Below are 14250 nucleotides of genomic sequence, written 5' to 3'. Positions count from 1 at the left end.
TGAGGACGAAACGAAAACTAAAATTTTAGCTTGTACGAAAAAAGGGAAAGGAATTCTGCTACGAGTTAGGAAATATTCTTTCTGAAAAATAACCTTTTGTTGCGAACCTATCATAAACTTTTCAAGCGAAATTCTCACGTACGATGTTCCAATGGTTGGAACATATGGAATCAAATTACAAAAAACCATCGCAAAGAAGATAAATTTTTTCACACTAATTTTATTTTGAATATGGTATAATAAAATGTTTGTGAAATATTTATATTAAATTTACAAGATACTTTATAAAAGCCATCAACTTTTTATTTCATATACAGAAGTTCATAGGAAATAATTGTAAATTTCAACAACAATTCATTTCTTTTTATTTACAATTAATTCATAACCTTTTGTTGCGTCGTATTGCAAATATACTGCACAAAATAATATGGTGTGAAATGATTGTATTTTATCCGGCATAAGTAAATTAAAAAATTTCTTAAATAATAACACTGTTGAAAACATTTTTTGTTTCTTGTAATGACAATTTTTTGCTATATCTTCTGAAAATATTACAAATTTGTGATAATATACATTTTTCTTTACATCATTTATTTTCACAATTGAAGAAATTGTTCATTAAATGATTAATTATCCAAAATTATCAATCTGTGTTCGATGAAATTAGGATTTCAATTTAATTTAGTTGATTTAATTTTAAATTCTAAACTTTTATTCTATACATATAAGTAAGTTATTCAATTTTTATGTATGTCATAAAATGATACGCATTTTCAAATGTTTAGTCAAGTAAATTATATTTTAACCTAGAACAAGCGAGTCGCATTTTTCATATACTTCCAGCAAACAGAACACACATTGTACATTCTTCTTGAGTAATAATAATCTTCGTTCTAAATGAATTCAGTGGCACTTTGAACAGCATCTTAATTGAAAATGTAACTATTCACATTCATTGGTCTCATTTCAAGCACACGTTGCGGAAATTACTATTGTAATATACTGTTTAATATCAATCATTGTATCAGTCACACATCGATCATCTATTTCGCATAGTTATCCAATAAACAATTATCACTATATCTTATTAATTAAATAGATGTCCTTATCTTTTAATGTATGCATCTTTTATAGGCTACTGTTGAATTATAATCAACATCTTTTACAGGCTATTGTTGCATTATAATCAAAATTGTAGTAAGTTGGTAAAACTCATTGAAAGCACAAATTTGTAATAAATATTTCCTCGATACAAAACAATTCTTAAATATTCAGTGTAATTTTTATGAAGTATTTGTGTATAATTTTTTGTTTTCATCGATAAATAACATTTGACAGCAAAATAATAACATTTACGATAACGGGCTGTTAATTACGTCACTCTATAAAGCGTATATGAAGAATAAGTAAGTTATTTGTTGTGTTCGAGCGACTCAGTTGCAGAACTGAATACATTTATGTAATGAATACATTATATAATGAATACAACCATATTAATTCATAACGGTTCCAAGAATAAAGTAATCCATTTGGAAACATTAACTAAAATTTTTGTATTCTTTTCAGTGAGTTCTATTAACCTACCAGTATATATCTGCAGGGTGGACTAGTAATGAATAGATATTTCGGTACACTGAATACTATAAATCGTAGAATGTGGAAAGTCTTCGGTGATTTTTGCTACAAATTTATCATAAACCATAACTGAAGGAAAAGAAACAATAATAAGGCAGTATCAATACTCTATAAGGTGTCTGAAGCAGACGGTACAAAAAAATTGAAAAATAAAGTAATAAAATTGTGCAAATTATTCCTTTCTATTTTAAAACGATGAATACTGTGAGAGCCACCGTCTAGCATTGCGATTTTAGCATTTAGCAATTTTGTATTAACATCGTAGCAATAATGAGTTAGCTGTGAATTACGCAACTGGCTAAAAAATTATAAGTTAAGTGTACAGAATGAGTTTCCTTGATAGAAAGGTACCATTGTTGCATCAATTCTACTGATTACTAGTCCACCTTGTATAATTCGATTAATCTTCTTGTATCTTCCGAAAATTTCATTGTCGACTCTGTCCTGAATAAAAATACATCCACCTCAAAACCTTCTCAGTCGACTGGTTAAAACAAGAACGCTAGATTCTCGTTCATTTTCGTCTAACAAAAATATTCTCGAGCAATTCCTTGGTGATGAGGCGATGAGGTCTCGTCGGACTCTCCGTGGGCCTGCCATAAAGTCGACTGTTGATAACGTATAATTTGGGACTAAGTTCGCACCTGACGTTGAACCACCAGTCACAAACGAATACTGCTTGGCTGAATTGCGTACCATTTGGACACAAAAATGTTGCTTGTCGACCGTCAATGTCACAGTAGTGCCATGCCTGGCATCTCGTTTCCACATCTGCGAAAAAACCTGGATACGGTTGATCGTCACAGTAGAAATTTGTGTAGGGTACCTTGCCTAACACTGGATAGTCCGTACCCGCTCGTCCTGCAAATTTAAATGGATATTTGTTAGTTTCTCGAATTTGAATTTTTGCTCTTATGCGTATTTTCTTAGAAATACGAAGTGAATGAGATTGATAATATACCTGACCTAACACAAGATATTAAAATGGTCTATTTATTTGTTAAATTAACACTTTGAGACCGAAAGGTGTAGATGTACCACCGTAAGAATGAACTATGAATGCTTTGAACATAGATTTGCGTGTTTTTACGTTCTTTATAGTCTCAGCTGCCACACAGGATATTAAAATCTTTCTGATCTCAGAAGAATGTTTAAACAATTTAAACAACAGAATGTTTAACAACTTAGTATACGGTGCCTATAACTTTACGTCGCTAAGTTTTTAAGTAATTTGTTATAAAATAATTATTTAATACAGCATAGATGCTGGGTAGTCTTATTAAAAACATAAAGTGGGTAATATGTCTAACTTAATACGAAACATTGTATTAGTTTGCTTTCCTTTGAACAATACCCTTTGTATAATGTGCTTTGTAATTTTATAAATACAGACAAAAAAATCTGTATTTACCGATTTTCTTTAAGAAATTTTTACAATTTTGTGTTTTATGTTAGGTTTGATATACTACTAACCTTATATTTTTAAGGAGAATCTTTAGAAGCTGTATAAAATTTTTTTATGTCGAAGAAGATTTGAAAGCTACCTGGCAGGATTTTATTCAGGCAAATTGCGTCGTTCTAAAAGATGTAACTTTTATAATCCTGTGCAATTTTTTTCCTTATCACAATCACAAAATTAAAAAGTTCAGTAGTCGGAAAATCCAAGTGTTCGCCATATGGTTTAAGGGGGGCAATACCTTTAAACAGATGAAAATAAGCTGATATTTGTGAATTTTTTTGTAGAGGACACCTTTATTTTGCATTTTCGAAATTTCAGGTATAATTTATTATAACTATTGCCTATTACAGAATATTTTCTGTTTTGCAAAATATTAAAAAATGCCGTAATTATGACAGTCCTTTCTGGAAGTGTTTTGGCGCGTCTCGCGAATCGGCGTGGGTTCTAGCTTTAAATATATTGGTCTGAAGCAAGTTTGCAGACAATGTTTCGAAAACTAACATTCACAGTTAGTAGATAAACTTCAGAAATGTGCAAAATATGTAAAATTGAAGAAATGGCGCGTTTTTAAATAAAAACTTTGAATTTTATTGAAAATTTTTGCAATGTTTTGCAATAAAAAGGACTTTAACGTTCAATTTATTTCATACATTTAGGTTCATACGTTAGATAGTATTGTCATGGATATGTGCACAAAATTTGAGCGCGATTGATAAACTAGTTTCCGAGTTATCAGCCACGCCAATTTTAAGAAGGTAGTTTTGAGAAAAACGCGTTTAAAGTTTCAGTCCTCCGCACTGAACGCGTGTATACTCGCGGCGCTAATCGGCCATAACTTCAAAAGGGCTTCGTATTTCACTTTAAAATTTTGAGACAATATTTTTAAGACGTTACACTATTTTTTATAGAAAAAAAAAATTTGTAATTTTTTAAGATTCTAAAGGTATTGCCCCCCTTAAGTAATTTCTTTTTGTTATATGTGATAGATTCACATAAATGTATTTTTTGATGTTGGTTGTATGTATGTGTATATGTGGGGATACATACATATAGGTATGTATATGCGTTTGTAGGTGCATACGTCTGCATAAGCATAAACACACATTCAATTATCAGTACAGGCATCCCTCAAATAACGCAGTTAATTGGTTCCGTCTTATCCGAAACCAGATTTCTCCTGTAATTAGATTCTTTTCTATTTAATTTACCCATTATATTTATTTTCTACAATAAACTTAATTATATCGGTCATGGCCTACTCAGTCATCCTACAGTATTATGCGCGACAATGTGTAATTTAAATTCCATATTATTTGAGAGTTGTCGCAACTATGTAACCGTGCTATTCACGACGTTATACAATTTAACACCTTGCGGACGGATGACGAGATATCTCGTCATTCCTGTTTCGTCGCTCGGAGCCGTTGACGAGATCTCGTCTTGCGTCTTCCGTCGTTCGGGCCACTGACGAGATATCACACAATTGCTACGTGATTGTCAACGGCAGTTTTTTGTAATTTGTATTTCGAATTAATAATTATTATTTGAAGCCCTGAAATATGGATAGAGACAAAACAATTAGCAGTATTGCAGAAATATTTGTGGACAGTTTATCAGATACATCAAGTGATGACAAGAATGTGAATATTTATGAGGACGATGGTGACTGTCAAGATATAACTGTAACAAATCATCATTAGTTTAAAAATATCTGACGCCAAAAAATGCCCGGCCACTGGGGACGGTTAGCAATAGAATGCCCGGTCCGCAAGGTGTTAAGTACCGTGTTACTCGAAGAATGTCTGTATTAATAAAGATATTTACATTTATGACGCAGTACATAAACAAATATTTGTATGTACAATATAACGTACATACAAGTATATACACATATATTTATTTATATACACACACGCGCACACATCATTAATGAATATGTGAATGTACATCCATTACACATAAACAGAGGCTAATTTTATTTAAAGTAGGCAATAGTCAGAATTGGTTGAGGGTCACCATTAATTAACGAGTCCCTCAGATTGTTTCGTGACCGGTTTTGAACGAGACTCGGTTAGTGTTTTCCAGGCCCGTAGTAACGGCAAGCTTGTTTTTCTGAAAATACGGCATGAAGATGCGTCCCCCATAAAACTTTCAGTAAAGCCCGCGGACGATGCATTTTGTTAGAGACTTGTTAGAGAACGTGAAGAAAGAAATCGGACGATAATAATATTTGTTAAACTGTTCTGACAAGTGAAATATAGCCATCCTTACAGATAACATATACTTCTATTTTTTCTTGGTTGTGATCAAGGAAAAATTTGTTTAAAATTATAAAGTGTGCAACATATGTTAGAACGGAGTAAAATGATCTTCAGGTAACTACCTTTTCCTTTTGGATCATTTATTAAATATAATAGCGTGATAATATACAGTGATTTGTTTATCTCATTTGTTTTATCTTTTCTATTACTGAACAAAGTTTGGTCCAGAATTAAAATATTTTAATTTATTATCTTTGTTCGATAATGTCACTTTATTCAAGTTTGTAAGACCATCGACTGTTTTTTAATCGTAATGATTATATTTTGTTATTCTCTTGTAATAGTCGTGTTGTTTGATTAAACACACGCCAGACTTCTTCTTATTACTATTTATTAATACATATATATATATATATAAAGAATGAAAAATAACTATATTTGACGCTGGCCACTATTCGTATACTATCGTTCATCTATCCGTGCTAATCTATCGAGGACTGACTCGCAATTTCGGTTAAAGGTATCGCGATCGCTTGTACCCCGCACCAAACTACGGGCGCTCGTAACATATAATATATAATACAATAGGCTACACACTCCCCCTACGAGCAACGTAGTTTGATTTAGTCATTTTTGTATAACTTCGTCGATATCTATCAACCCGATTTTATTTAAAGACCATAAGAGTTTATCTCGCGTTACTGCTTTAGTAAGAAAGTCAGCAATAATGCATTTTGTATCTATGTGTATAACATTGAGTCTCCCGTCTTCAATTTGGTCGCGTATAAAATGAAATCTTAAATTTACGTGTCTCGTTTTATTAGATGAACGAGCACTTTTCATCCATGCAATGGATGCTTTATTATCGCAGTACATGATTGTTGGCTTGGGGCCAAAATATTTATAAATTCATTTCGGTTAACATATTGATAATCCATGAGGCGTCTTTTACTATTTCAGAACAGGCGAACAATTGCACGGTGCACGTCGAAAGACCAACACATTTTTGCTTATTACTACGCCACATGACAAGTAAATTACCTAACATTATTGCTCCCCCTGAGAAGGATTTACCTTCTTCGGCATTTCCCCAACTCGCATCTGCGTAAATTTCTAGCTGACCGCGCTTGTCACTGTAAAAAAGTATTTTATTTTTTGTGCCTTGCAAATATCTTAGTACTCTTTTCATTAATAACATATGTCGTTTTTCTGATCGATGATTGAACTGCGACAGATATGATACCACGAACGCAATGTCGGGTCGAGTCCGGTTCGCAATATAGAGCAATTCTCCAATAATTTCTTGATACAATTCCTGGTCAACTAAATCTGACGTTTTTTCGCATGATTTGTCCTCTCCTGGGACTATTGGAGTTGCTACCGCGTTACATTGGTACATTTTATATTTACATAATAGTTTTTCGATGTATTCTACTTGTAACAATCCTATACCAGTTTCGAATTGTTCTATTTTAATACTAAGAAATGTGTTAGCACCTGTAGTCTCGACGACTTCGAAAGTTTCTTTCAGTCGTGATATTATTTTATCACATAGACTCGAATTTCCATATATTACCGTAAAGTCATCGACGTAAACTGCGATCGTAATCGTGTCCCGATCTTCTGTCAACGTAAAAATAGAATTTCCTGACGCTAATCGTTTAAAACCGATATTTATTAGGGTAGTTTTTAATTTTATATACCAATTTCGTCCGGATTGTGGAAGACCATATATACTTTTCCTAAGTTTTAGAAACTTGTCGTCTCCATAATATTCTTCGAATCCTGGTGGCAATGTAAGATAAACAGTTTCGTTAATTTCGCTATATAAGTAGGCTGTTTTAACGTCAAAGAATCTGAATTTCCAATGTAATTTTACGGCTATCATCATTAATAGTCGCCAGGCTTCTATAGATACGACTAGTGCATACGACTCATCATAATCCTTGTTTTTTACCTGGTTATAACCTGCACAAACTAATCGCGCCTTGTATTTAACATTATTATGTTCCCTATCACCCTTTTTAGTGAATATCCACTTGCTTTTAACGATTTTCTTATTAATTGGTTTATCAACTATTTCCCAAACCGAGTGTTGCTCAATAGATTGCAACTCCTCTTCCATAGCTCTTTTCCAATCTAACCAATTTACACTTGTTTTTCTTCTAGGTAGTTACCCGGTATTTTATTACTATCTACTAAATTAACTTGAGACCTATCTTTAATACGCTGTGACCTACGATAACTATCTTGCTCTGCTCTCTCATTACTTTCAATTCTACGCAATGTATTTTTTAATTCTAATACTTCTCGAGTCGAACCTGGAGGTCTACCTCGTCGCCGCGGCGCTTCTGTATTTTCATCATTTTCTTCATTGTAACTATTTAATACTACGGGTTGATTAGAGTTTTCGTTTTCATCTCTATTGCTATCTTCTGATTCACAAGTAGTTTCGCCTATATTTCTATCAAACGTTTCATTTTCACGGGTTGGTATAGTAGGATACTCGAAATCATATATTTCTTTGCAGTTATTATGTTCTCGCGGTTTCATTCCTAACTCTGTTTCATTGAATTTAACCGACCTCTCTTCTATTATTTGTCCCGTATTCGGATCTTATATTCTATATCCGCGTCTTTCACGAGAATAACGTACAAAAATACCTTTTCTGCCTGGTAGATCAAACTTATTTCTTTTTTCTTTCGGAATATAATAATATGCTACACATCCGAAAACTCGTAAGTAATTTATATTGGGTTTTACGCCGAAGAACAATTCAAACGGTGTCTTCGTTTTGTTTTTTCGCGGCGTAAGATTGCTCACGTGACTGCTGCAAGCTGCAGCCTCTGCCCAAAGTTTTGACGGTAAGGAACTACTATGCAACAACATTTTAGTACGTTCTAATATAATTTGGTTAGCCCTTTCAGCTTTGCCGTTACTCTCGGGATTATATGGGATAGTTTTTTCATGCGTTATTCCATTTTGTTCTAAGAAATGATACCAATTTTGGTTTACAAATTCCCGACCGTTATCGGTTCTAATTCGTTTGATTTTCATACTCAGTAAATTTTCATATTTTTCCTTGAACGCGACTAATTTTTCAAATGTTTCGTTTTTGTGTTTTAGAAAATACGTGAAATACAATCCGGAGTAGTCGTCTACAAGTACTAACATGTATTGTGATCCGCCTAAGGATGAAGTTGGCATAGGCCCACATAAATCGCAATGAACTAATTCTAATGGTAGCTTACTTTGAACTCTCGTTATTGTTTTATGCGGTTTTTTACTTAACTTTCCGAGATTATAAATATCGCAAATGAATTCTTTGTCAAAGCAAGTTATCTGTATTCCATCGGCTAAATTTTCATTACATATTTGCATTAAATATTCACTATTTATGTGTCCTAACCGTTTATGCCAAATTTCAAAATTTTCTTTTACCTTTTGTACATTATAAGATTCATATTCAACGCATTTATCAGTGTACGGTTCTGCTAAGAACTTTAAATGTTTTTCATGCATTTCGCCGGTTATTACTATATCGCCATACTTATCGTAGATAATGACTTTGTTATTACCTTGTACTAATGTGTAGCCTTTCGACGTCAACACTGTCGTGGATAATAAATTTTCTCTTAACTCGGGTACGAAAAGGACATCTTTAATTGTTATTGTAACGGTTATGTTTTCATGTCTCACTTTAATTCCGTCAGTGCCTATCCCCTCGTAACGTAATTTACAGTTTTCTCCTGCTTGATGTAGTTCGCCGCTCTGAAAATTAATATCTCGAAACCATTTTAGGTTATTTACCATATGATTGGTCGCTCCGCTATCGAATAGCCAAAAATTAGATAAATTTTTTATGTTACCTCGGTTTGCCGACTCCTCGACATTAAACGCGTATATTTTGTTTTCGACATTATCTACTACATTACTCGCTGGCTTTCTTCTAATATATTCGTTCGGTTTTGTGTTGGTCGTTTTACCTTGAATTTCCCCTTTGTTGTATTGCTTCGATCGCTGCTTACCGTTAGATTTTCGATACTAACACGTTTTCGCTTGGTGTCCTTGTTTGCCACATATGAAGCAATTCCTGGTATTTTGTTTTCGTACAGCATAGGCGGCTCCTTCTGTCTCTTTGGGGTGACCTTCCTTTCTTTGAATTTCTTTCTCGCGTTCTTTTAATATTTCATAAATTTCTTCTAGCGATTTATCTCGCTGCGTTTTGAGGATTTCCCGAATTTCTTTATACTGATTATTTATACCTCGCACTGTATAATATGCGAGTTCACGTGGCACTATAGTTACGCCGAGCGATGCGCATTTTGTCGCGAGTCCTCTAGCACGCGTTACGTATCGCTTACCGATTCGTTGTGTTCCATCCTCAGGAATCTTAAATCATTAGTGGCGTCTATTTTTTTATCTTCTGCTGCCCCAGCGTACGACTTCTTTATCTTCGCCCACAGTTCCTGCGCATTATTTTCTGTTGCGAATTGTAATGCTTCCTCATCTGAGAGATGTAGCCTAATGTACGCCACAGCCTCTCGATTCCTTGTATTCCATTCTGCTTTCACTGTTTCACTCTCATTAATTTCTGGCTTCTTCTCACTCAACGCTTTATCTAACTTTTTCAAACATAGTATTGACTCCATTTTCATTGCCCAAACTAGATAGTTAGATCCAGTCAGTAATGGTACTGCCGGCAACGTATTTTTTTCCATTTCTTACTATTCTCACACTCTCTGGACACGTGGCAATACTTATTTTTCTTAACTGCTTCAACCACGCTCTGCTACCAGAATCTGTTGTTTGATTAAACACACGCCAGACTTCTTCTTATTACTATTTATTAATACATATATATATATATAAAAATAACTATATTTGACGCTGGCCACTATTCGTATACTATCGCTCATCTATCCGTGCTAATCTATGGAGGACTGACTCGCAATTTCGGTTAAAGGTATCGCGATCGCTTGTACCCCCCACCAAACTACGGGCGCTCGTAACATATAATATATAATACAATAGTCTACAAGTCGAGAAAAAGTAGATGTCAAATATGATAATATGTCGATTTTCAAACAGCCTTAAAAAAAGTTACAGTAGATATTTGAAAAAAGTAAATGGCTGAATGTTGTTCGTTTTTATGCAAGCATTTACACTACGAAAAATGTTCCCTATACTAAATCACAAAGTTTACAGTTTTATTATAATACAAAATGTAACATACAGAAAAAGAAAAAATCGTAGTCGTATACCGTCTTTTATGTACTAACGGATTTAAAATTACATAATATAAGTCAGGTAAGTGTATCTAGAATTTTCCCAACTCTAAAAATATTTGAATTTGCAACTCTCTAAATTATTAAATCTTTAAGTTCACAAATTTGTAAATGTCAAAATTATGAGATTTTTCAATTTTCAAATTCCGTAATTTTCAAACTTCTAAATAGTTTCATTTCCAAATCTCTAAATTTTCAAATTTCGAAGTTCACGTCTTTTCCAAATCCCAAAATATTAAAATCTGAATGTTTCCAAAATTCTGAAATTTCTAACGACCAAAGCCTCAAACTCTTAAAGTCGCCGATTTTATAATTACAAAATTTCTAAATTGCAAATTCTTAAATTATGAAAATTATAAATCTAATGTTTCGCGAATTAAAACATGTTTAAATATTTAAATTAAAAAATGTATTAACTAAATGTTAACGAGTAGTGAAGACGCTTTCGTTTAAATGTCCATTTTCCACATATGTATCTATAGATTGATACTAATTAAAACTAATTAAGTATGGTATATTTAGCAGTTTATATGTCGAAAATTTGCAGAAAAATACTATTAAATTTTCGTTTTGTGTATTCATAAATTATTATTTGAAAATGCCTGTGAAACATATATATTATATAAACAAGGGAATCAATAGCTACTCCATATTTTTTACATTTTATATGAGTCACTTTGCTCTTGGGAAATTTACACCACATTCATAAATGTATTTAAATTGATTATAATACACGATCATCAATTATTGTTTATTTATGAATAAAATCTCCACTTATTCGCTTTGCATTGATACGATATTATTTAATAGTTACAATACACTGGAATTCAACATATATTAATCGTACTTTGTTTGCTCATGTGTGCTACATTAAAAAACGGATGTATTGCTAAATAGTAGCAGATTTAAGGTTAAAAACAAATTATTAATTATCCGAGTGAAAAGGGATTTCAAAATTTTGTCATCAGTTGAGATCAGCGAGAATTAATGCAAGACTAGGTTCGTGTACCTAATATTTTCTAGATACTGTATAGTTCGATCAGGGCAAGATACTTATTGTTTATTATTTAACTGTTTATCGTAATAGAATATATGTCTATGTAAAAAAAAGTAAATTTTTTTGTTGACTTCTTAATTCAATTGAATACTATGTACAACTTTATATTCTGAATTAGTTTGAATTTCATCTATTATTATTTCTATTATTTTATTGCGTCTCATTATTTACACTATTTTTAAGTGGTTTATTTTGTTTATTTCTGCAAGAATGGTTCAAAGTTATGTTAAAAAAATAAATAGCGACGAAAAGTAAATTGTGATGATATATAATATGATATTTTTTATATCAGCTTCTATCACAAAGAAAGAGATGTTCATATTGTCATTGAAAATCTAAAGAAAAGAGCAAATGTGTAAAAATAAATAATGTGGCATTGTTAATATACATTAATAAATGTAAAAGTAGAAATCTTAATGTGAAAATAAGCTATTCAAAATATCGTTAAGTTTTATGTGATAATATAGAATATAGGTTATATGAATACATTTTGCACTCCTTAGAAATCGAATATGGCATTACGTTGAAAGATACAGTATTAAAAATAATTATCAAAATTATAATAAGATATATTACACTATTATTCTTATGTTCGGGAACACTATCAACTTATTATGTGATAGGGTAACTATAATATAATGTCTTAGATTTTTATGTCATCAAATGAACATATTATAATTTAATTGATTTGTGGTACACATCTAGAGGAAAGCCCAAAATATATTTAATAATTTTTTAATTAATAATTAATTTGAAGAAAAATTGTAAAAATTAAAAGCTGCAAAATCTATCAACTTATTACGGTTTATCATCATTAACTTTTGAACTGCACAGGCAAAATCTAAAGAAATGTCCATTACGTGCATCACTGAATTTAATGATTAAATTAAGTAAACAATTAAATACTTGAAGGAAGAAACCGTCAACAGAGATAGTTTAATCCCAAACGACACACCATAGGAAACCGCAGACAGCCACCCTCCAAGAAACCTATCGGAAGCTCCTTTTCCAATCGGATCTTCAGTTTCTGGCTACGATTATTCAAGTAAAGAGAGACGACGCTCGAAGCCGGGATTTCATCCGGAAATCTCATTAACCGATACAACAGGATACAGGACGATTCCGTTGACGGCTGACGAAGACAAGGAGTACCGTGATCGTAGTCCCTTCCTCAAAACCGATTCGCTTCCGGCTGCATGATTTCCATGAACGGATAGACCATGGAGGCTGAAGCAAAGCTTCGTCCGCAGACTGGTCGGGTTTAGTTGTATCCTCGATTAATCGCTGCAAATGCAACGAGCCGAGATGCATCGTACGTGTTCGGCCCACCTGACACCTGTATTACCTGCACAAAGCACAGGCACCCCGCCAGGTATCGACGTTCGTCGACCGACTGCCAATTGTACATCTACGTCTCTCAAATCGTTTACAACGACCGATAACAACTGGCGAACGTTTAATCGAGAAATTATTGAGGTTTCGGAGTTGCTGTTTAAATACTCTCGTTAATTAACTGATTTGTAGACGCACCTTCATAATTGAACGGTTTATTTCGGAAATTTGTAATTACATTCATGTTTGCTTTCAGTCGCTACATTCGTTGCAGTTTCGTATTGTGCATAATTGAAACTTGTAATTTCGAAACGAAATTGCTTACAACGAATAAGAATTATCGAACTATTGAATAACTAATACTGCGGAGTGACTAATTTGACTAATATTACTAGATTTACGGCACCAATCAAAATGACAGATCTTAGATTTCTTATTTTAAATTACGAAAATTACTAAGAAATTTTTTGTCAAAATGTTAACCTTCATTGAGATAAAGAATCATTGTATAAGCTAATTTATGTATCATCCATTATTTATTTATTTTTTTCGTTTAGCTTTAACTTAGATATAAGTGGTCATTAAACATTCGTAAATCTGGAGTTATTGCAGAAATAACTCAATTTATTACTAAGGTATGAAGGTAGTGTTTCTACACGTACTGAGATTAAGTAACAATTTTGTTATTATGGGATTAATTAATTATAAATTCATTTTAGAAATTTGCGATTACCCTCATTTTTTACTTGTTACACTTTCAAATTGGGTTTATGACAAAATCTCTTAGTACAAGAAGTAGCACTATCATTATTTGTGAATTTGTGAATATTATTAATACGTAAAGGTATGTTGAAAAATTCATATTAAAATCATTCCTGACAGAAATTATTGTTGTTCCAGATTTCTTTTTTAATACAAAGTGAGAGTCAAAGCTTAAGTTGTTTCTGCTTCTAACAAATGTGTGGCCATAAGTGATTAAAAAATATAACATCGACAGATACAAATACCATTATAGTTATTTCTGAATATAATTTGAAATCTGGATATAATTTTATGTATAATAAAATATACAATTGTTTACAAACTCAATAATGGCTTTAACTTATATTTATATAAATATAACATTAACTCTTTTTGCGGGTATGCGAATATAAAAATCAACGTTAACGGTCTTGGAAATTGGATACATAATAATTTGACATCTAGCGATCTAGGAAT

General features: G+C 32.4%; 2 protein-coding genes across 14 annotated transcripts in view; one reads left to right on the top strand and one right to left on the bottom strand.

Annotated features, from left to right (window-relative positions):
• qin (tudor domain-containing protein qin) overlaps positions 1-14250 on the top strand; it is a 441068-nt gene that overhangs the window by 127314 nt on the left and 299504 nt on the right. The gene's annotated exons all lie outside the window — the stretch shown is intronic.
• The window catches only part of LOC143265784 (uncharacterized), a 265363-nt gene continuing 251391 nt past the window's right edge, over positions 279-14250 (bottom strand). The window contains exons 1-5 of one of the 13 annotated variants that reach the window (XM_076539763.1): positions 9225-9361; positions 8934-9126; positions 2462-2496; positions 2332-2406; positions 279-2228 (exon numbers count right to left, since the gene is read on the bottom strand). In XM_076539763.1, the coding sequence (XP_076395878.1) occupies positions 2160-2228; positions 2332-2406; positions 2462-2496; positions 8934-9126; positions 9225-9275 (423 nt within the window). In that variant the 5' untranslated portion in view covers positions 9276-9361 and the 3' untranslated portion in view covers positions 279-2159. Of the gene's footprint in view, positions 2497-5012; positions 7141-8933; positions 9190-9224; positions 9362-14250 lie in introns of those variants that run through there. The other 12 variants (XM_076539758.1, XM_076539765.1, XM_076539761.1 and 9 more) reach the window with 12 other exon arrangements.

The sequence above is a fragment of the Megachile rotundata genome, chromosome 14 (genome assembly GCF_050947335.1).
Source record: "Megachile rotundata isolate GNS110a chromosome 14, iyMegRotu1, whole genome shotgun sequence".
In the NCBI taxonomy this organism is placed as follows: Eukaryota; Metazoa; Arthropoda; class Insecta; order Hymenoptera; family Megachilidae; genus Megachile; species Megachile rotundata.
Note: the sequence above shows the minus strand (reverse complement) of the source record. Positions and strands in the feature narration are given on the sequence as shown.